This window comes from Lampetra fluviatilis, chromosome 33 (assembly GCF_964198595.1).
Source record: "Lampetra fluviatilis chromosome 33, kcLamFluv1.1, whole genome shotgun sequence".
Lineage (NCBI taxonomy): Eukaryota > Metazoa > Chordata > Hyperoartia > Petromyzontiformes > Petromyzontidae > Lampetra > Lampetra fluviatilis.
In genome coordinates this window covers 11,397,252-11,421,098 of record NC_136307.1, presented here as the reverse complement: position 1 = coordinate 11,421,098, position 23,847 = coordinate 11,397,252, and the positions used below count along the sequence as shown (strand labels likewise).

The following is a 23,847-nucleotide window of genomic DNA, read 5'->3' as shown; positions in this document are numbered from 1 at the left end:
GAAGGTGGAGGTGGGGGGGGGGGTGGAGGAGGAGGAAGTGGTGGAGGAGGAGGTGGAGGTGGAGAAGGAGGACGAGGAGGAGGAAGTGGTGGAGGAGGAGGTGGAGGTGTCGGAGGGGTGGGGAAGAGGTGGAGGTGGAGGAGGTAGGGGTGGTGGAGGAGGTGGAGGAGGAGGTGGAGGAAGAGGTGGAGGTGGGGGGGTAGTGGAGGAGGTGGAGGACGAGGAGGAGGAGGAGGTGGGGGGTGGTGGAGGAGGAGGTGGAGGAGGAGGAGGAGATGATTGCGGTGATGACATCACCCTCCACCTCGTGCCGATGCGCGGTCTGGAGCCTCGACTCCCACGGGACGGGGGAGGGGGCATCGCGCCGCACACACCACGCTCACCACGCTCACCACACTCACCACACTCACCACACTCACCACGCTCACCACACTCACCACACTCACCACACCACACTCACCACACACACCACGCTCACCACGCTCACCACGCTCACCACACTCACTGCGTTCACCACGCTCACCAGTCTCACCACACACACCACGCTCACCACACTCACCACGCTCACCACACTCACCACACACACCACGCTCACCACGCTGACCACGCTCACGACACTCACCACGCTCACCACACTCACCACGCTAACCACGCTAACCACGCTCACCACACTCACCACACACACCACGCTCACCGCGCTCACCGCGCTCACCGCGCTCACCACACTCACCACACTCACCACACTCACTACGCTCACCACACTGTTGGGGGGGCGGTGGTGTAGTGGTTAGCGCGCTGCGGTACGAATCCGGCGACCCGAGTTCGATTCCCGCTCACGGCCAACACCGGTGACGATTATCCGAACCGGTCCCGGTGCTCCCCTAGGTCGACTCAGCCTGAAATGAGTACTTGCTGCGGTGTGTCAATTGGCAACTCGTGTGCGGTGGCGGCCTTTATAGGTGCTCGCCAACAGCACTCGCTGCAAAAGCTCGTGAAGGCTACACGGGGGATCTTTGTCTTTGCCACTCCGCACCCCCACCCCCGCTCCGCGCACCTGAGCTCGCGTTACAGGTGAGCGCCTCTCCTCCTGCGCGACACGGAATGTGTCAATCACGGGGACTGATGACGCTCTGCACCTCCTCCCCCATCACCCCCCTCCCCCCCTATCACCGCATCAGCCCCCCATCACCCTCCCCCTCGGGTCCCTCCCCCATCACCCCCACCTCTCATCACCTCCCCCTCCCTCATGCGGGGGGCACGGGTCCAGGGCGTGGGAAAGAAATGACAGCCGGTAGGGGGCTCGGGATGTTTGCTGCTGCTGCTCAAAACCCTCCTCCTGCTGCTCAAAATCATCCTCCTGCTGCTCAAAATCCTGCTGCTGCTGCTGCTGCTGCTCAAAATCCTCCTCCTCCTGCTGCTGCTCTGTCGGAAGTGGGGAGCGGTGGTGCAGTGGTTCGCGCTGTCATTGCTACTGATGGTGGTGTTACTCCTGCTGGTACAGTGCTGCTGCTGCTGCTGCTGCATCTACTGCTGCGGCTGCGCACCGTGCTCCGGTCGATGCTGGTACAGCTGCTGCGTGTTATGTTGTTGCAGATGCTACTGCAGGTGACAGCCGCCGATGCTACAGCTGCCGGTACAGCTGCTGCTGCTGCTGCTGGTGTCGTCGTTGTTATTGGTATCGCTGCTGTTGCTGCTACTGCTGCTGCTGATGATGATGATTATGCGGTTCACTGCGCAGCCGTTGTGGTCGATGGGGTGGTCGCGACGTGTCGGGGCGAGATGAGGATGAGGAGTCACAGAGCGAAGCCGCCAAATTTGAAAGAGATCTCTCCCGCGCTCACATTAGCGGCTCAAGTTATCAGCGACGACAGCGAAATCTCCTCCTGAACACCCCCCCCCACTCCCCCTCGACTACTGCCCGGCCTCCCACACATCACCACCTCATTCACTCGCTCCTCCTGCCGTGCCCGAGGAGGGAGCCCCCACTGAGGCCAGAGCCGAGGAGGAGTTGGGAGGAGGCGGGAGGAGACCGCAGGAGGTGAGGGGGGCAGACAGGAGGAGCCGGGAGAGGCGTTTTTGGTGATCGAGCCGGGAAGAGGTGAAGTATGTACACACACAAGGTGTCGGAGGAGGCACGGGGAGACAGCAGCAGCTGCTGACGACGAGAGCCTCACGCGTGCCTTCGTCAGACCTGCCCACATCCCTCACCTCCCCGCATCGCTCACCTCTTCACCTCCCTCACCTCCTCACACCCCTCACCTCCCCACACCCCCCCCCCCACCTCCCCAGAATTCCACTGCCAGGCACCGCACCCCAAAAACCCGTCTCAACAATCCGAGACCTCTCCCTTGGCTTCCCAACGCAATCCGGGTTTGAGGGCGGTGCTGCTCAAATTCCAGCGCTGCAGCTGCCCGCCGTGACCAACCATCAGGCGCGTGTAGCGCGGAGCTGCCTGATTTGCGTCTGCACGGGAAGGACCGATGGAGCTGAGCATCGCAACTCTTGAGACACCGACGCGGGGCTGGTCGGGACCGCGGCCCGGGTCTCATCTCGAGCCCCCCCCCCATCCCTCCCCCCGCGGGGTTGCCCGGTAAGACATCTGCTCGCCGTCAGGGCCTCGCAAGATCCTGGGCCACGCCAGGCTGGGTTAGTCCTGACAAAGCCAAAGCGCTTCGCCTGACCGCTCCAATTAGGCGGCCGTCAGATCTCCCCGCCTCGAGAGCCCGGAGCTCCACCTCCAGGGAGCTCCCCGTGCCAGGGCCCGGCTCCCCCCCCCCCTCCCTCCCCCCATCCATGCTCGCCCCCAACACGGTCCCAACACCCCCCCCTCGCCCCCACTAACCCCCGTGTGTTGTGAACCCCTGTCCGCGCTCCCCTCGCGGCGCGCACAGGAATGTGTGGAAATTGCTGAGGTCAGAGACGGCCCTGCCGCCGGCACGGCCGCGTCGGTGAGCGAGGCGAGGGCCTGGAGCGAGGGAACATCGCGAGATCCTGGCCGCCGTTCAGCAACGAGCACCATCATCATCACCACCATCATCGTTCTCATCACCACCACCACCATCATCATCCTCATCACCACCATCATCATCATCACCACCACCTTCATCATGCTCATCACCACCATCATCGTCCTCATCACCACCATCATCGTCCTCATCACCACCACCACCATCCTCATCACCACTATCATCATCATCACCACCACCACCTTTATCATCATCCTCATCACCACCATCATCATCATCACCACCACATTCATCATCATCCTCATCACCACCACCACCACCATCCTCATCACCACTATCCTCATCATCACCACCACCACCACCATCATCCTCATCACCACCATCATCATCACAACCACCTTCATCATCATCCTCATCACCACCATCATCATCATCATCCTCATCACCATCAACATCATCCTCATCACCACCATCATCATCCTTATCACCACCATTATCATCCTCATCACCGCTATCATCATCCTCATCACCATCATTATCATCCTCATCATCACCATCATCCTCATCATCAGCACCACCACCATCATCCTCATCACCACCATCATCATCCTTATCACCACCATCATCATCCTCATCACCACCATCATCATCCTCATCACCGCTATCATCCTCATCACCATCATTATCATCCTCATCATCATCAGCACCACCACCATCATCCTCACCATCATCATCATCCTCATCACCACCATCATCATCCCCATCACCATCGCGAGCGCGGTGAGTGGCGGGCCGAGCCTTCTCCCCCTCCTCTGCAGGAACACCCGCCCCAGTCCCGGATCAAACTCTCACCTCCCCCCCCCACACACATCTTCGGGCTACAATGCTCCACTCAAATCCACAAAATTCAACTCCCAACTTCAAACCCCGACTCACACTCCGGATCCAATTTCAACTCCGGGCAGCGGTGACTCCAGCAGAGGACAGCAGGCACCGGGCGAGGGGGAGGGTCCATCTAATATCGGCCGTGAAGAGGGCAACTTCACCCACATTGGAGTGAGACCGGAGGCCGAGGAGGACGAGGGTCGACTGTGCAGCTGCAGTGGCATCAGGCAAAGCGAAGGAAGCGATGGCGAAGTGTTGGTTTGTGAGTTGGGGAGGGGGGGGGTTGGGGGTGGTGGCGGCACACGTGGGGTTACTGTGGTCATCAGAGGGGCACCCTCGCCCGGCAGGGTGACCACTCACTCGTCGAGGACTCGACGGCCACGTGCAGGAGCCTCCTGAGGAGGAGTCGTCACCGCCAGCCGGGCCCAGAGGGTGGCCGCGCCGAGGGGGCGGATGGCGTGCAGGGAATGTGAATGAGGCGGGAGATGAAGAACAAGAGAGGGAGCAGAATAAAGGAGTAGAAGGGAGACGAGGAGGAGGAGGAGTGTGGCGGTGAGGCTCGGGACGCGACCTCGATTGCAGCTCCCGAATCTCCACCACCGCGGAGTGCTCGGAGCGCCTCGTGCGTCGGGGTTGAACCCGCGCGTCGCGGCTCCTGGTTGCATTAAAAGCGGAGTGCGCCGAGACACCCGAAATCCATTCCTCACCACCACCACCATCAAGCAGCAGCCCCGGCCGCTGCGATCGCCTCCTCCTCCTCCGCGCCGGTGGGGGCGGCGAGATGCGGAGATTAGAGGCGAGACTCGCGACTCATAAATCTCACTCAGCGGGCCGCGCCGCGCTCCTCAAGCCCCTTGGTTTTATTTTCCTGTTTCTGACAGCGCGGAGACGGCAGAGCCGGACTGCCCCCTCCTCCCCCGCTCGACCCCCGATCTCCCCCCAGCCTCCCTCTGTCTGCCGCTGCCTACCCACGTCTCCCCCCCCCGCACTCTCCCTCCGCCTCCACCACCCACCCTCGGCTTCCATCTCCCTCCCCTTGACCGTGCCCACCCCCCAACCTCCTCCCTGCCTCAAAGCCCCGCCCCACCACCACCCCACTCCCGCCCGTCTTCGCCGTGAACTCTGCTCATCTACGCTCCCATCACCTCCTGTCCCTCCAACCCCGCGGTGTGTTATTTCTCGCGGCACCCCCTGGGGGTGAGTGGTGTAGCGGCAAGGCGGGGGGGGGGAGTAAAGGTGGGTGGGTTGGGGGGGGGGCTCCCCATAGAGATCAGCTGTCAGTCATCCCGTGCTGTTGCTGCTGCTGCTCATCGTGGCTGAGTCGGGGGGGGGCAGTGGACGGCGGAGCGCTCGGGGGTAACTCGGAGATCCCTTTCGCGAGTTCACAAAAACCCCGCCTCCTGCCCCCCTCGCAGTCCTGCCCATAGACCCCCCCCCACACCCCACACCCCCCCCACCCCCCCTCGTCTCCCCCCGGGCCCCACCCCCGCATTCCTGCTCGGTATCGGGTTCGCGTCTCGCCTCTCCCGGAGCCGAGCGGGTCGCGTCGTCCCCGCTCGGGTTTCGCGCCCGCCACCACGGACCCGTGACCGGGGATCAAACTCAGTCGCTCCAACAACGAGGGTGCCCGCTCGTCACGTGGTCAACGAGAGCAGTGGTGGACATTCCATGTTCCCATGGCGAGAGCTTCGTCGATAGTGGTGTTTATTTGATCGACCCCAGAGGGGGATGATGATGATGCTGAGTCGACCCCGCCCCGTCCAGGATTTGAACTCGCGACCTTCTGAGTGCTCGGCCCACCGTGCCAGGTGTCACGTGATGGTCACCGCGCGGCCCTCTTGCATTGGTCACATGCTCACGTCGCTACGGCCGCAGAAGCGTCACCGCATTGGCCTCCGTCCAGCCGTGGATAGACCATGGTGGTGGGGAAAGCGTGGAGAGATGCGTGCTCGGAATGACACCGGGAGACAGGATGACGGAGACGTGAATGGGAGGCCACGCGCAGCTTCAACTCAAACTGCTGAGTGAGCGTGAGCTGCGACAGCGGGGCAGGAACGCGTCACGGCCCGCGGTCGAGACTAACGACGGAGCGGCAGCCGAGGAGTGGAATCCGCTCCGAGTGGGGCACGTCCAGCGGGGAGACGGACCGACGATGGAATCGGCTCGTGCGCAGCAAGCGCCGTGCGAATCACGACGGGGTTGGCGGCAGCGGCGGCGGCGGCGGCTTGTGGAGGCCATCATCCAGCGGCGGAGAGACCACGGCTGGCGAGGACACCGCCACTCCCCAGGGTGGCACCGGCGGACCGCTCCTGCCTGGGTCAGCGGAGCGACCCGCGCCGCGCACGTCACCACCACCGGTGACGTCACCACTACCGGCTCACCTGTCTCGATGGCCGGTGACGTCACCACTACCGGCTCACCTGTCGCGATGGCCAGTGACGTCACCACCTCGTGAGTTCATTCAACCCTTTCGCCTGTGTCACTGGCCCGTGACGTCACACTCCCTCCCCCCCACGTAACACGAACCAGTGACGTCACCGCCGCCTCACCTGTCTCACTAACCCGGTGACGTAACTCACTTCACCTGTGTCGTTCGGCCATTGCGCGCTGACGTCACCGCTCGCCCTTTGCCTTTGATTGGTCGCTTCCAATTAAACTCTGCGGCAAATCGGTTCATGACCCCCCCCATCTCCCGTCTTCAACCCCCCCCCCCCACCAGATGTGTCAAGATCCGGGCAGGAGTCGGAGCTTGCGCGCGTCTGTGATCTAACAGCGCGGGGGTTGGTGGACCGCGTAGAGATTCGTCAATGCCGCTGTTGCTGCTGCAAGCTGCCCAGGGGGATGGTAGCACAGCAAGCGGGATGTTCGTAGAACCAACTACGCGTGGCGGACCTCCGAGTTGCAAGTTGTTATCACGGTTGGCTACGTACGGCGCGAAAGAAGTTTAACATCCGTACGAGCAGCTCGTCTGCACTCGGGATCTTTCCTCCGACACGAAACAAAAAAGCAATCCACGATTGTGGCGAGGAATTGTTAAAGACGCTCCCGACGCAGCGGGGCGCACGCGGCGCGGGGAGACCCTCACCCAGCAGTGGATTGAACACGGATATGAAATCCGTGTTCGGCTTGGAGGGGCAGCGCGTGACGACCTCACCGAACCCCCCTAAAGGGGGGCTCCGGGGCATCTCCCCCCACCCCGACCCACCTCCTCCCCCGCCCCCCCCCCCCCTGAGAGACGCGTGGTACCGGCCTCCTGGCTCGGCACGGGGGGGGGGGGCTCGCCGATCCACTGCTATGGAGACGGTGGCGCGGTTCGCACGAGGCGAGGGATGGAAGAGATGGAGGGAGGAGACGGAGAGAGGGAGTTGGGTGGGAGGAGGGAGGGAGGAGGGAGGGAGGGAGGGGATGTGAGGAAGGGGATGAGGGAGGGGGGAGTCGCTTCAAATTAAGCGCTCAAGAGAAGCGCTCCTGGCACGGAGTGGAGCGTTCACACTTCCCCCCCCCCCTCCTCCTCCACCCCCTCCTCACCGCAGACTTGTGTCGTAAACCCCTAATTGTGTTTTAATCGCTCCAGCGTGCGGGGCCACGCGGCTCAGACGAGGGGAGCGGGGGAGCCGGGACAGCGGACCCTGGGACCCCAATACCCCGTGCCCCCCCCCCCCCCCCCCAAATATCCAGCCCTCCCCCTTAACTATCTTCCAAACTCGGGGACCCCCACACACAGGAACCCCCCCGAGCTTATAGACTCCAAGCAGGCGGTTGCCGCGTGCTCCACGCGTCCTCCCACCACCATTCTCAGCTCCCCCGCCCGCCCGCCACCCCCGTGCCCCCCCCTCCCATCTCTCTCCCCACCCCCGTGCCCCCCCCCCCATCTCTCTCCCCACCCCCGTGCCCCCCCCCCCCCCATCTCTCTCCCCACCCCCGCCCTGGGCTCACGGGGCTGGGAAAGCGATTAGCGGAAACCCGATCGCGTCCCGTCAGCCCGCGGCTCCGCCGAGATTGATGCGCGCGGATTTACGCGACGCAGCCAATGTCCAGCGCTGCCTCGACACGGGTTTACCCGACAACATCGCATCATCGTCGTCGTCATCGTCGTCGTCGTCATCATCAGCGCCACCATCGCTCGTGACCAATCCACTGCTGGGCGAAGGCATCCCCCAATCCGTCGCCATCTCTGTCTCTCTCGCGGTCGCGCCGAGCATCTCCCTACGGCGCACGGGGCGATTGCGCCGCGGTCGTTTGTCGATTTGTTGAAGCTCGACTCGACACGAGTCGCGTCCAATCGCGCCTCGCTCACGATCTGCCGAGCTGAGCCCTCGGTTCCGCGTTCTTGTCTTGATTGTGGTCTTGGTTGCGGCGTTGGTTGTGGTGTTGGTGATGTTGATTGTGGTGTCGATTGTGGTCTTGGTTGTGGTGTGGGTGATGTTGATTGTGGTGTCGATTGTGGTCTTGGTTGTGGTGTGGGTGATGTTGATTGGTGATGCTGGCGGTGCTGATTGTGGTGCTGTGACGTTTGGGATTCCAGTTGTTCACGATCATTTGTGTCGTGTTAAGTTGTGGCACGCCCCAGTGTCTTCGTTGGACGTGTGCGCGCCTGCGTGTTGCTCGTGGCCATTGTGTCCACGTGTTGTTTGTGCTGTTTGTGTTGCTCGTTAAGCGCTGCCACTGAGTGATTTGCAAGTGGCGCGCGTCGCTCCCAAAGCAAATGTTAGTCAGCCCCGCGGCTGCGTCTCCTGGGTCGGCGAGGCCGGGAGGGGGGGGGTATATTGGGGGGGTGGTTGGGGGTAGACTGGGGGAGGCCCGAGGGTGTAAGGGGGCAGACGGGGGGGGGGGGCTGCTGCAAGTGCCCGGACTCCGCCGGCCGCGGTGTCAAGTTTCGCGGTTCGCGTCGGGACCCGCGCCCGGGGTCGTGGCGGCCAATCCGCGTGTCCGGGAGTCGCCGCGTTCCCGCGAGGCCCCCAGGCCGACGCGGCACGGCGGCCAGCCGCGAGACGACCCGAGGTCTCGGACCCGGGAGCCTGGCCCCGTGAGAGCGGCCCGGCCCCGTGGAGGTCCCCGCTGCGTCTCGTCGCGCTGCCGGGAAAGCGCGACTCGTTCGGGGAGACGAGGAGCGGCCGCGTGAGCGAAGAGGAGGAGGAGGAGGGACGGGAGGCGAAAGAGAGAGAGGGGGGAGAGGGAGGAGAGAGGGAGGGGAGAGGGGAGGAGAAATAGAGAGAGAGTCAGAGGGGAGAGGATCTACAGAGAGGGAGGAGATATGAGAGCGAGGGAGGAGAACTCGCGAAGAGACGAGAACAGCAAGAGGGTGGAGATAGCTCGAGAGAAGAGTCCGAGGAGAGACAGAGACGACGACGATCGTGAGCCGGGGCGGCGGGGGCGAGAAGAGAACAGGGAGAGACGGAGTAAAGAGAGCGGCAGAGGGGAGAGGGAGTGAGCGTGGATAGAACGAGGGAGCAGAGGGAGGGGGTAGAGGCTCTGAGATAGGAGCAGAGGGAGGAGGAGGAAGCGGAGGGTGCGAGACGAGGCGAGGAGGACGAGGCGCGCGAGACTCGAGCAGAGGGAGGAGGAGGAGGAGGGGGACGAGTCTCGTGAAGGAAGAAGAAGAAGAAGATCGTCCCTCCTCTCCGCGTGGCGCGCGTCGTGGGGAGGGGGGCTGAGGCACCATGTCCCTCCTGCCGTCGTTCGGCTTCACGCAGGAGCAGGTGGCGTGCGTGTGCGAGGTGCTGCAGCAGGGAGGCAACATCGAACGCCTGGGCCGCTTCCTGTGGTCGCTGCCCGCGTGCGAGCACCTGCACAAGAACGAGAGCGTGCTCAAGGCGAAGGCCGTGGTGGCCTTCCACCGGGGCAACTTCCGCGAGCTCTACAAGACGCTGGAGAGCCACCAGTTCTCGCCGCACAACCACCCCAAGCTGCAGCAGCTGTGGCTCAAGGCGCACTACACGGAGGCGGAGAAGCTGCGCGGGAGGCCCCTGGGCGCCGTGGGCAAGTACCGGGTGCGGCGCAAGTTCCCGCTGCCGAGGACCATCTGGGACGGCGAGGAGACGAGCTACTGCTTCAAGGAGAAGTCGCGGGGCGTGCTGCGCGAGTGGTACGCGCACAACCCGTACCCGTCCCCGCGCGAGAAGCGCGAGTTGGCCGAGGCCACGGGGCTGACCACGACGCAGGTCAGCAACTGGTTCAAGAACCGGCGACAGCGCGACCGCGCCGCGGAGGCCAAGGACAGGTAGGGCTAGGGTGGGGGTCAGGGGTTAGGGTCCAGGGTCGGGGTCAGGGTCCCGGGTCGGGGTGAGGGTTGTTGGGGGGGGGGGTTGCGGGTAAGGGGGGTGAGGGTTTGGGGTGAGGGCTGTGCCGAGGGGAACATGGAGTATGGGTGAGGGGGGTTTGGTGGAGTGGGGGTCGTGGTTCGTTTTGGTGTTCGGGGTTTGGGGATATTCGAGAGAGGGAAGCGAGCGGCGGACAGGTCACGAACACGACTCCCTGAACAGGTCACGAACACAACTCCCTGTGCAGGTCACGAACACGACTCCCTGTGCAGGTCACGAACACGACTCCCTGTGCAGGTCACGAACACGACTCCCTGTGCAGGTCACGAACACGACTCCCTGTGCAGGTCACGAACACGACTCCCTGTGCAGGTCACGAACACGACTCCCTGAACAGGTCACGAACACGACTCCCTGTGCAGGTCACGAACACGACTCCCTGTGCAGGTCACGAACACGACTCCCTGTGCAGGTCACGAACACGACTCCCTGTGCAGGTCACGAACACGACTCCCTGAACAGGTCACGAACACGACTCCCTGTGCAGGTCACGAACACGACTCCCTGTGCAGGTCACGAACACGACTCCCTGTGCAGGTAACGAACACGACTCCCTGTGCAGGTCACGAACACGACTCCCTGTGCAGGTCACGAACACGACTCCCTGTGCAGGTCACGAACACGACTCCCTGTGCAGGTCACGAACACGACTCCCTGTGCAGGTCACGAACACGACTCCCTGTGCAGGTCACGAACACGACTCCCTGAACAGGTCACGAACACGACTCCCTGTGCAGGTCACGAACATGACTCCCTGAACAGGTCACGAACACGACTCCCTGTGCAGGTCACGAACACGACTCCCTGTGCAGGTCACGAACACGACTCCCTGAACAGGTCACGAACACGACTCCCTGTGCAGGTCACGAACACGACTCCCTGAACAGGTCACGAACACGACTCCCTGTGCAGGTCACGAACACGACTCCCTGTGCAGGTCACGAACACGACTCCCTGAACAGGTCACGAACACGACTCCCTGTGCAGGTCACGAACACGACTCCCTGTGCAGGTCACGAACACGACTCCCTGTGCAGGTCACGAACATGACTCCCTGAACAGGTCACGAACACGACTCCCTGTGCAGGTCACGAACACGACTCCCTGTGCAGGTCACGAACATGACTCCCTGTGCAGGTCACGAACACGACTCCCTGAACAGGTCACGAACACGACTCCCTGTACAGGTCACGAACACGACTCCCTGAACAGGTCACGAACACGACTCCCTGAACAGGTCACGAACATGACTCCCTGTGCAGGTCACGAACACGACTCCCTGTGCAGGTCACGAACACGACTCCCTGAACAGGTCACGAACACGACTCCCTGGACTCGTCTCGTGACGCGCCAGTCCACGTGAGCCATCTTCGAGAGCTCCGCGCCGTTGGCTTGAGCCGCGATGGACGTTCACGCCGATGAGCAGGAGTCAAACTTGGCCCTTTCGGGTCGAGCGGCCGCGATGCCCGGCAAAAACCCCAACACGGCCATTCGTCAACAACACCGTAGCCATGAATATGATACACGTGCAAGAGGCGACGTTTCGGGAAACTGCCCTTCTTCCGAGTAGATATCTCTTCTACGAAGGGGCATTGCCCGAAACGTCGCCTGCTATATTATATAAACACGTCCTCTGCTGAAGGCGGCGTTGAGGGCTGTCGCAGCAGCCGCACCGAGGGTCGATGCTAGATGACGGGGGCCACGCACACTCCCCCCTCTGTTCCACCACCGTCTCTCTCTCTCTGTGTCTCTCTGTCTTTCTGTGTCTCTCTCTCTCTCTGTCTCTCTGTCTCTCTCTGTCTCTCCCTGTCTCTCTGTCTCTCTCTGTCTCTCTTTGTCTCTCTGTGTCTCTCTCTCTGTCTCTCTGTGTCTCTCTGTCTCTTTATGTCTGTCTCTGTCTATCTGTCTCTCTCTGTCTCTCTCTGTCTCTAGCTCTCTCTGTCTCTCCCTGTCTCTCTGTCTCTCTCTCTGTCTCTCTGTGTCTCTCTGTGTCTCTCTGTGTCTCTCTGTCTCTCTGTGTCTCTATGTCTGTCTCTGTGTCTCTCTGTCTCTCTCTGTCTCTAGCTCTCTCTGTCTCTCCCTGTCTCTCTGTCTCCCTCTGTGTCTCTGTGTCTCTCTGTCTCTCTCTGTCTATCTGTCTATCTCTGACTCTGTCTGCCTCTCCCTGTCTGTCTTTCTGTTTCTCTCTGTCTCTCTCTGTCTCTCTTTGTCTCTCTGTCTCTCTCTGTCTCTATCTGTCTCTCTGTGTCTCTCTGTCTGTCTCTGTCTCTCTCTGTCTCTCTGTTTGTTTGTCTCTCTCTCTGTCTCTTTGTCTCTCTCTCTCTGTCTCTCGCTCCCAGCTGGAACATCCGCGGTCACGCATGCGCGCATTTTCAACACGAACTTGTTGTCACTCGCACATATTCTGAATCTGATCTGTAGAATTCCGTGTATTTGTAAACACACAAAAACGCCATCATCACAACCATCACCACCACCACCAACTATCATCAGCCATGGTCAATCCACCGCTGGATGGAGACCTCCCCCAATGAAGGCGCAAGTCCCTGTTGGTAAACAACAACAACAACAGCAGCAGCAGCACTACCACCACCACAGAGGTCTGAACGCCACCGCGTCCCAGGTCCGCTGCTCGACGAGGATTCTCGCTTGCGAGCACCGCCAACGAGGTGGGCCTCCCCCCCCTCGCCCGTCAACCCCTGGCCCGTCAACCCCGCCGCGAGTCGTGGCCGCGCGGGTCTCGGGCGATGGGCCCGAGTGGTCAGCTGCGACGCAGACGCCACCTCGGTGTGTGCCTGGCGAGAGTGCCGATGCTGCTGCTGCTGATGCTGCTGCTGTGCATTGTGAGTTCGATTGATTGAATCGCTCAATGTATCCGGTACTTTAAACAAACATAAATACACACACACAGAGACATGTGGGGAGCGGTGGTGTAGCGGTTAGCGCGCTGTGCTGTGAACCCGGCGACCCGAGTTCGAATTCCCGCTCACGGCCAACACTAGTGGTGACGATTATTTGAACGAGTCCTAGGCCTCCCCTAGGTCGACTCGGCCTCAAATGAATACCTGGCGAGGTGTGTAAACATCGCCATTGGGGAGACAAAGGTGGTCGCGCGTGGTGCTGGCCACTCACCCGTTCCGGCATTCGTCGGTGCTTGCGAACAGCGCTTGCCCCAACAGTCTGTCAAGGTTATACGGGGCATCTTGATTTGAAGTTTTCGTAACTGCAGGAATCCATACTCGTTGGTTCTTTCGGGAAAGTCACGTAGGTAGAAACTAAAAGAAATCACGACGTTTCGGGCGCAACACAAGCGCCCATCATCAGGTGGGAAAGCGTGGTCCGCTGCTGCTGCTGCCGAGGCAGACTGTTTTAAAACAGTGATTTATTTTCTTTTATACCTATACGTGAATTTACCGAGAGAACCATGGTTGTGTTTGTATCGGGGAGCGATTGCGTCGTGGTGAGCACAATGCGATGCGAAGCCGGCGAGCCGAGTTCAAGTGATGCGGCTCTGCTCAGGGCACGGCGGATCTGCCGTGAGAAGTTTGACGCTGTCCTGGGCCTCCGCTGTTCGACTCAGCCTTAAAATTGAGTACCTGGTGAGGTGTGTACGAGAAATATCAGTAATGGGGAGACAAAGGCGGCCGGGCGTGGTGCTGGAAACCCGCCCCCTCGTGTGTCCTACCGCACATCATAGGTTGGGTGCTACTCGCTAACAGCACTTGCCCCAACAGTCTGTTAAGACGACACGTGTGGTGTCTGTGTGGGTTATTCTATATCTGTGTTGTAAATATGTGTCACTCTGTGCCCACGTGATAGCATGTGTTTAGTATGTGTGTGTCTTACTGTGCGCGTATGTGTTTACGTGTTGTGTGTTGTTATTATATATGACTGTGTTGTATATGCTACTGTGTGTATGTGTTATATATATATATATATGTGTTGTGTATATATATGTATGAAATTAATGTGTGGACATGTGATATATTTGTGATTATCGGTACGTGTTGTGTGTGTGTGTATGTGGGTAACTCTGTGTGATTATGTTATATCTGTGTTGTGTGTACATTATCGTATCTGCTATATATCTGTGTTTTGTGTGTCTGTGTTAGTGAATGCGTTTATGTTATTACACATCTGTGTTGTATGTGTATATATATACACATCTGTTGTTATGCGTGCATATGTTCGTGGTTACGTGTGTGAGTAGTAGTATTATCTGATGCTATAGAGGCCTCCTGTATGTGTGTGAATGTCGTTGTTGTTGCTACGTGCAATGTGTCGTTATTGTTGTTGTGTGTGCGTGTCAGTGTGTTGTTGTGGTGTGTGCGTGTCAGTGTATATGGGGAGCGGTAGTGTAGTGGTTAGCGCTACGCTGCGCTACGAACCCGGCGACCCGAGTTTGATTCCCGCTCACGGCCAACACCAGTGACGATTATCTGAACCGTTCCTGGGTCGCCTCTAGGTCGACTCAGCCTCAAATTAGTTCCTGTGTAAACATCGCCACTGCTGGAGACAAAGGCGGCCGGGCGTGGTGTTGGCCACCCACCCCCACGTGTGCCGTGCCGGCCTTCATAGGTGCTACTCGCTAACAGCACTTGCCCCAACAGTCTGTTCAGGCTATACCGGTGATCTTTGTCTTAGTGTGTATTTGCAGTGGTGAGCGGTGCTCGCAAACAGCACTTGCCCCAACAGTCTGCGCAAGGCTACACGGGGGAGCTTTGTCTTTGTGTGTTGGTGTGTGATGTGCGTGGTAATCGATATGATGATGCCGGACACCCAAGTTCGATCCCACCCACCCCCTCGTGCCGCGGCGTCGATACTCGATAGAAGAGCTCTTCTGAGTCTATGAACAAGAGAGATACAAAGTCGTGGGCAACGTGAATGAGAGTGAGCAGGGGGTGTTTATGTGTGTGCGTGTGTGTGCGACAGACGGTGTGTGTGGATATAGTTGCCGTTAACGAGCACCTATTAAGGCAACCGTGGCGAGGGGGGGGTGACCAGCACCACGCCCGGCCACCTTCGTCTCCCCAATGCTGATATTTACCCGCCCCCTTCTGGTATTGTACTCATTTAAGGTTGAGTCGACCTAGGTGAAGACCCGAGACCGGCAAGGATTTCACTCGCCGCTGATTGCCGCGGCCGGAAATCGAAATCAGCGAGTGCAGTGCGCTAACCACTGCGCCACCGTTCCACATCTCGCTAGCAGCACTTGCCCCAACAGTCTGTTGAGGCTATTACGGGGGTGTCTTCTTTGTCTTTGTTGCGTGTCGATGTCTCTTCACGATGGCCCACTCGGTGGGCAACTTCAGAAGTGCAACTTGAACCCTCGACGACGACGACGGCTCAGCGCTCATTATATACATTTAGGGGAGACAAAGGCGGCCGTGCGGGTCTCTCATCGGTGCTCGCGAACGGCACTTGCCCCAGCAGTCTGCTAAATGCTATACGGGGGATCTTCGTCTTTATGTCTGGGGTGCGTTGTGGGCAGAACGACTCTCGTGGTTTAGCGCGCTGCGCCACGAACCCGGCCACCCGAGTTCGATTCCCGCTCACGGCCAACATCGGTGACAATTACCTCCACCTGTCCTGGGCCTCCCCCTAGGTCGACTCAGCCTTAAAATGAGTACCTGCTGCGGTGTGTAAACATCATCACTGGGGAGACAAAGGGGGCCGGGCGTGGTGCTGGCCACCCAATCCCCTCTTGTGCAGTTCCAGCCTTAATAGGTGCTCGCTAACAGCGCTTGCCACAACAGTGGGTTGAAGGCTACACGGGGAGGATTTTGTTATTGAGTCCGGTGTATATACACACATACACACACATATATGTATATGTGTGTGTATGTGTGTATATATGTGTGTAGATACAAAGACAAAGATTCCCCCGTATAGCCTTAACAGACTGTTGGGGCAAGTGCTGTTAGCGAGAACTTGTGAAGGACGGCACGGCGCGTGAGGGGGTGAGAGGCCAGCACCACGCCCGGCCGCCTTTGTCTCCCCAGTGGCGATGTTTTACACACCACACTAGGTACTCATTTAAGGCTGAGTCGACCTAGGGGGATGCCCAGGACCGACTCAGATCATCGTCGCTGGTGTACACATAGAGACACGGGTCACTGTCGCGGGCAACATGGCTCGGTTCACTTCTGATGGAGCGCGAATATCGAAGTGCTTCAAACGCGATGTCTCCATCGGGAGGGTCGCCCCTGCCCCCCCCCCACCCCACGAGTGAAGCCCATCAACATCGCAGCAATTTCTGTGGCCCAGATCGGAAAACCCCGTGCCTCTGAATTGTTCTCGTCAAATGAACACCGGCACGCAGCTCTCTCTCTCTCTCTATCGCTCTCTCTCGCCCTTGCAGAACATCCCTGGCGATTCATCTTCTTGGTTCTGTCGGTAAAGTCTACGTGACTTTACCGACAGAGCCAAGAAGATGCATCCCTGCAGTCACGAAAGCTTCACATCGAAATCCCTGGCGATGTACAGCACTCACAATATGGACAGCGTATGAAGCTGTCATACAAGAAACAAAATAATATAATAAGCAACGTTTCAGGCAATGGGCCCCCCTTCATGGCAATGGCCATTGCCCGAAACGTCGCCTATTGTATATTTGTTTTCTCCTTAAGCGCGCAGTTTGTTGTTGTTGTTGCTAACCGACGTGTTGGGCGTTGGTGCTGAAGTGTTCTTGTGCACCGCTGCCAACGCAGCAGCAGCAGCAGCAGAGCATCTGTTGAGTCTCCCGTGCGGCATGGCGCTGCCGCGCTCACGTGTGGAGCTGTGCGGTGCGCGGCTCATGTCGACGGTGTGGCAGACGCGCTGCCAACCTCGCCACCCGAGTTCGATTCCCGCTCACGGCCAGTACCAGTGACGATTATCTGAGCCGTTCCCGGGCCTCCTCCCCTAGGTCGACTCATCCTCACATGAGTACCTGGTTGCGGTGTGTAAACATCGCCACTAGGGAGACAAAGGCGGTCGGGCGTGGTGCTGGCCACCCACCCCCTCGTGTGCCGTGCCGGCCTTCATAGGTGCTCGCTAACAGCACTTGCCCCAACAGTCTGCGTAGGCTATACGAGATATCTTTATATGTGTACGAGTGTGTAATCCGAATGCGTATAAGTGCGTATGGGTTTAGTACTGCATGGTGATGTTTAGTATACACACACACATACCACGACTGAGGCTCAAGCGATGCCTGCTTGTGTGGGTGGTGCTAGTGTGCACAGGTATGTGTGTATACACGAGTGGCGTGTGGGATTAGAGACGTATGTGTGTATACACGAGTGTCGTGCGTTTGTGGGTCGGCATGCGTATTCGTAAGCGTGCGCTTGTAATTACTCAATAATAATAACAGCCTTCATCTATCCACTGCTGGCTTGCCCGAGCCACCACCATCTCAAGCGACCGGGCTGCAGCCATCCACACGCACCCATCAGAGAGCTGCGTCACTCACGGCTGCTGGACACGTTGAAACATTACGGCCGCTTGGGGAGGCCTATATCCAGCAGAGGACCGAGCTTGGCTGAAGAGGATTCACATATTTAGGGCGTTTATAGTTTTGCTCCGCCCTCCTACCGCGGTTGCGTCATCCCTGGATCCCTATAATCATCATCTTTAGCCATGATCAATCCACTGCGGGATGAATGCATTGCGGTCATCCTTGCAGCGGCTTTTGGTTGAGCATCGAACAAAGACGGTCACTGCATCGCGCGCTTTCAGATGCGCCTCTGCGGCCGTCTGGAACGCTCTTCCTTCCGATATTAGGAGGCCACTGGAGCTATGCACGTTTCAATCATCTCGATTGAAAGCTCTTTTCTTGAGAACTGCTTTTTGCGTTTAGTTTGTTGTCCTTCCCCCGCACCTCCGAGTAGCACGGTTGACTACGTAAGGTGCGAAAGAAGTTCAACACACGTACATTCCCAAACCGTCGTCATTTCTCAGTTTCAACAATCCATCTCGCTCCTGCTCCATCTCCCCCACCATTGGCTGCCACTCCGTCCATCAGTCTCGAGCCCACTTCGCCAGCCCGTCTGAGCGGTCCGTGCGATCAACCCTCGTCTCTTCTCACATCCACGTCCTCCCCTTGCCTTTATCTCCCGAGAGAAAATTCCAACCGCGCATCTCACTCCACGCTCATCCGGGCCACGTCTTCATCCGCCGTTCCATTCTCTTCGGCAATGTCCCCCCACTCCCTTCCCCCCTCCCCCTACGTTTCTGCTCCGTGGTGTCACGGCAAGTAGCAGGACGCTGATTATCAACGCCGATTATCAGAGCGCATTTCTTTTACCGTCGGGGGCTTCTTTTGCAACAGCGAGGCCGGCCGAACCGAACTTTACATTCTGAACACCCCAACAAAGACCTCCGGACCCACGGGGCTTGCCGCATCGCCGTGGTCTCTTGAAAGCGGCCGAATGTGAATGCGGATAGGAGTCGTGTAAGGGGGTGCGGTGCAGACCCTCAACGATATCGCGAGATGGGGTCGACTTTGAGTTTTTTTTAAACCAGGAATTTTATAGCAGTGGACGTGTAAACGATACTTGGAGACACAACAAGAAACCGCTCTACCTGCCCGCGTCGGACGTGCCGAGCACGGGGTCATCTCGGCGACCAGCGGACCTTCAGCAAGGGGCTCGGAGGTCGAAGGGAACGGAGGGATGCGAGGTGGGGGGCTCGCGAACGTCACCGCGTTAGTGCACACGCATTCTTATAATCAGTCGTGTGCTGTGTGTATGCACACACACCGACACGCAATGTCGGTCTCACGATAACCGTGAGCAAGGCGTGAGAGCGCGGTGATCGTGCGTGCTCGCACTCACGTGAGCGCACGCACGATAACCACACGCGCGAGCAGGTGTGTGAGCACACACACACAACAACAACAACAGTCTGCCGAGGCGACACGCGGTGTCGCGGTGTCTTGGCTCACTGTGGCAGTGCGACGGGGAGCGCTGCGACACGAATTCGGTTGCGACCCGAGTTCGATTCCCGCTCACGGCCAAAAAACAGTGACGATCATTTGAACCGTTCCTGGGCCTCCTCCCCTAGGTCGGCTCGGCCTCAAATGAGTAGCTGGTGCGGTGTATAAACATCGCCACTAGGGATACAAAGGCGGTCGGCCACGCACCCCCGATTCTACCGTGCCGGCCTTCATAGGTGTTACTCGCTAACAGCACTTGCCCCAACAGTCCGTTCAGGCTACACGAGGGTTCTTTGTCTTTGTGTTCATACAGAATCCACGAGGCCTGCTGCATTGTATCCGTGTGTACGTCGTGCTGTTATATACAATGTAATATATACCACAAGGGTTGTTAAAATTGGTAACCGCATGGAAAACCGGTAAAACCCGGTAAAAACCGGTTTACCACACAAAATCTCCCGCAACAAACGTGACTTTCGAACCGCTTTACTTGAGCAAGCTGTCAGCAGCGGGCTCGACTCGCCATGCAGAGGCCACCGGTCCGATCCCATCTCCCTCGCGCGGCAGTTGAGCCCAGTGCAGGCGGGTTTCTCAAACTCCCCACCACGCCTCTGTCCACCCAGCCGCGATGTTCACCTGCAGATTCCGTCGTTGGGGTAGAGTGCGGAGCACGCCCACCACAGCGTTGGTGTACGGCGCTTTTTTCTGGAAGACTTTGCAGTTTTTTCCTGGATTTTTTTTCTGTTTGCGCATAGTCACTTTAAGATGTTTCTTGTTCATGTTTTTAGTTTTTGGTTTTGTTGCGGTTGCACCCGATTCAGGAACCGAATGGCTCGCAGAGCTATACCTAATAAATGAAAATTTAAAACTGAAACTCTTGCAAGATGTCCATGCGAGCGCGGAAGAGAAGGCCAAATTCCCTCTAGAGCGGCCCTCTAGTGGAGGCCCCCTTCTGGCAGCGGTGGCGCGAGCGCAGCACTTGCAGGTGCTGTGCCTTCAACATTTCAACTGAGAGGCGATGGGCGAATGTTGAACCCCGCGGTGACTTTGGCCGCCGTGCGGTTTGTACGTTCCCGCGTCCAATCAGTGCGTTCGTGACGAAGATTGCACTGGCATCGGTTACCGGTTCGCGACTTTCGGAAACCGGTAACCGGCTCTGAACACGGTTATCGTTGAGCAGTCTTAGTTAGTAGGCGTACTGTGTGTGTGTGTCTGGGTTCGATTCTCTGTGTCTGCGGTTGTGTAGCTGCGCTATGAACCCGGCGAACCGGGTTCGATTCCCGCTCACGGCCAACAGCAATGACGATTATCTGAACCGGCAATGAGCCTCCCCTAGGTCGACTCAGCCTCAAATGGGTACCTGGTGCGGTTTGTAAACATCGTCACCGGGGGAGACAAAAGCGGTCGGGCGTGGTGCTGGCCACCCACCCCATCGTGTACCGTTCCGGCCTTCATCGGTGTTTGCTAACAGCACTTGCCCCTACAGTCTGTTAAGGCCTTACGGGGGATCTTTTCCTTTTGTGTCTTTATGTCTGTACAAATAACAAATACAAACTCACCACATCCATCGAGAACACTGTGGCCCTGGATGTGGGAAAATACACATATATATCTATCCGGCGACGTTTCGGGCAACGGCCCTTCTTCGTAGTTGTCTGTGCGTACGTGTACGTCTGAGTAACATACTGGATGCAAGTGTGTTCATAGTGTACGCATGCAACTACGTGCGTGTGCACATTTCGTGTGTCTTGTTATTGCATTAGGCTGCATGTGCATGTTTGTGCATGCGCGTGTCTGTATGCCTGTGGGAAGCGGTGGTCTCGAGGTTGGCGCACTGCGCTACCAACTCTGCCTACCCGAGTTCGAATCCTGCTCACGACCAACATCGGTGGCGAATATTAGGCCCGGTGCTGTGCATTTGCTAGGTCCACTCAGCCTCAAATTAGTACCTGGTGCGGTGTATAAATATCAGCACTGGGGAGACAAAGGCCGCCGGGCGTGCTGCTGGCCACCCACCCCCTCGTGTGCCACAGTGCGCGCCTTCAAAGGTGCTCGCTAACAGCACTTGCCCCAACAGTCTGTTGAGGCTATAGGGGGGATCTTTGTCTTTAGTGAGTGTTAATAACACGTGGGCTGCCGCTGTATTATCTCATGATAGTGTCCTTGACACATCACATCTCATCGTGGGATGTTGTGATTTGCTGTGCTGCCCGTGTTGCATAGTCCCCCCCCCTCCCCCCGTGGTTTACTCCACGGGAGGGGGCGGGGGGGGGGTGAGATCGTGATTGACGTGGCAGCCTGTGTGCATGTTGTCAGTTACACAAACATGCTGTCAGCTATTATTATTGTAATTATCTCGGATTATTCAAAATTAACAATTACAAAAACGTAATTGCATGCGATTCGTTGTTGTGTTTGTCGGGTGAGGCCACGTACACAACGATCGAGCCAATGTGTATGTCGTATGCCCCTCCATCATCACTCGATATAGCTAAACAAATACAGTTAGCACGTGGTGTAGAGTCAACTACGACAATGATGAGGCCATAAACTCACAACTGCCAATGCCTGGGGCAAGGCGTATTGCAAAGCACGAAGTTCATTGCTGTTGTGATTTCAGAACATATATCTGCAAATATATTGTGCAGAGAGTAAAGTAAGAAATTACATTTCGCAAGGTTACATCGGGATGTGACGATACCCTGATGAGAATGTTTGCGATTATCGTGAATCCCTAAATCGTGGTGACGTCACATCGCGGCCACCTCAGCATTAGGATTGGTAGCGCGTTGGCCGGGTGGTGCGTACACACAACCACACAACAACCAGACACACAACACCATACACAACAACCAGACGCACACACACACAGCCAACACACACACAGCCAACACAACAACCAGACACACAACAACCAGACACAACCACCACACACACAACCCCAGACACACACACAGACAACACAACAACCAGACACACAACAACCAGATACACAACAACCAGACACACAACCACACGACACACAACCACCAGATACACAACAACCAGATACACAACCACACGACACACAACCACCAGATACACAACAACCAGATACACAACCACACGACACACAACCACCAGATACACAACAACCAGACACACAACCACACGACACACAACCACCAGATACACAACAACCAGATACACAACCACCACACACACAACCCCAGACACACACACAGACACACAACCACCAGACACACAACCACAGGCACACACACAGACACACAACCACCACACACACAACCACAGGCACACACACAGACACACAACCACCACACACACAACCACAGACACACAACCACCAGACACACAACCACCAGATACACAACTCCCACAATAAACTATTTCCCTACGTTTACAACTCCCCCCCCCCGCCACTCTGGCATTGACCAGCGCGGTGAAGTATGGTCACCTCCATGACGCCAATACGACACGGGGGAAGGTGTTTGCTTAGTTTAACCCACGCAGCAGCGGATAGAGCAAGGCGCTGTGAGTGATCCGCTATTATCCACGTGCGCGCGTGTGTGGATATAAAGACAAAGGGGAGCGGTGGTGTAGTGGTTAGCGCGTCGCGGCGCTGCCACTCGGGTTCGATTCCCGCTCACGGCCAACACCGATGACGATTATTTGAACCGGTCCTGGAGCCTCCCCTAGGTCGACTCAGCCTCAAACGAGTACCTGCTGCGGCCGGCGGTGGTGTTGACCCCCCGCCGCCTCGTGTGCCGTGTCGGTCTTCACAGGTGCTCGCTAACAGCACTTGCCCAACAGTCTGTTCAGGCTACAGGAGAGGGGGGGGGGAGTCCCGTGTTAGATATTAAGTCGGGAATGCTGCTGGGAATGTCTCGAATCGGGTGCTCACGCCGAGTCGCAAGCGATCCTCACGCGCTCCGTGGCGCGTGGACCACCGGGGCCCAGCGACGACGCGCTCGGGATCAGGGAACGAAACGTGCGCTCGGGGTGAGAGCCATCGCGTCGACTTTCACGAGACGCGGACACGCGCGCAGGACGCGTGGTGACCGTCGATGGATGAGACTGGCGACGGAATGGCAGTCACAAGGAGTGGGGGGGAGGGGGTAGCGGTGAGGCGCACGCCCCTCGAGAGGACGGGGCCCCGGCGGCAGCGGCGCGGCCTCCATCCAGCAGTGGATAGACCATAGCTGATGGTGGTGGAGGCTTGGGGGGGGGGCTTCATCCAGCAGTGGATAGACCATATCTCGCGTCAAATGGACTCGACGGAGGCAGACGCGCGCTCCCGCCTCATCAACACGACGGTAGCAATGCCACGCTGCACACTCACTCCGTGCCGGACACGTTTGAAGCACTGTGCACAACACACACGTGCAGTGTACAACACTCACGTGCAGTGTACAGCACTCACGTGAAGTGTACAACACTCACGTGCAGTGTGCAACACTCACGTGCAGTGTGCAACACTCACGTGCAGTGTGCAACACTCACGTGCAGTGTACAACACTCACGTGCAGTGTGCAACACTCACGTGCAGTGTACAACACTCGCGTGCAGTGTGCAACACTCACGTGCAGTGTGCAACACTCACGTGCAGTGTACAACACTCACGTGCAGTGTGCAACACTCACGTGCAGTGTGCAACACTCACGTGCAGTGTACAACACTCACGTGCAGCGTGCAACACTCACGTGCAGCGTGCAACACTCACGTGCAGCGTGCAACACTCACGTGCAGTGTGCAACAC

General features: G+C 58.2%; 1 protein-coding gene across 1 annotated transcript in view; it reads left to right on the top strand.

Moving 5' to 3' along the window:
* Nucleotides 1-9,346: 9,346 nt before the first annotated feature.
* Nucleotides 9,347-23,847, top strand: part of LOC144944146 (homeobox protein six1b-like) — a 20,819-nt gene continuing 6,318 nt past the window's right edge. The window contains exon 1 of the mRNA XM_078872227.1: nt 9,347-10,071. Coding sequence (XP_078728353.1) covers nt 9,512-10,071 — 560 coding nt within the window. The 5' untranslated portion in view covers nt 9,347-9,511. The remainder of the gene's footprint in view (nt 10,072-23,847) is intronic.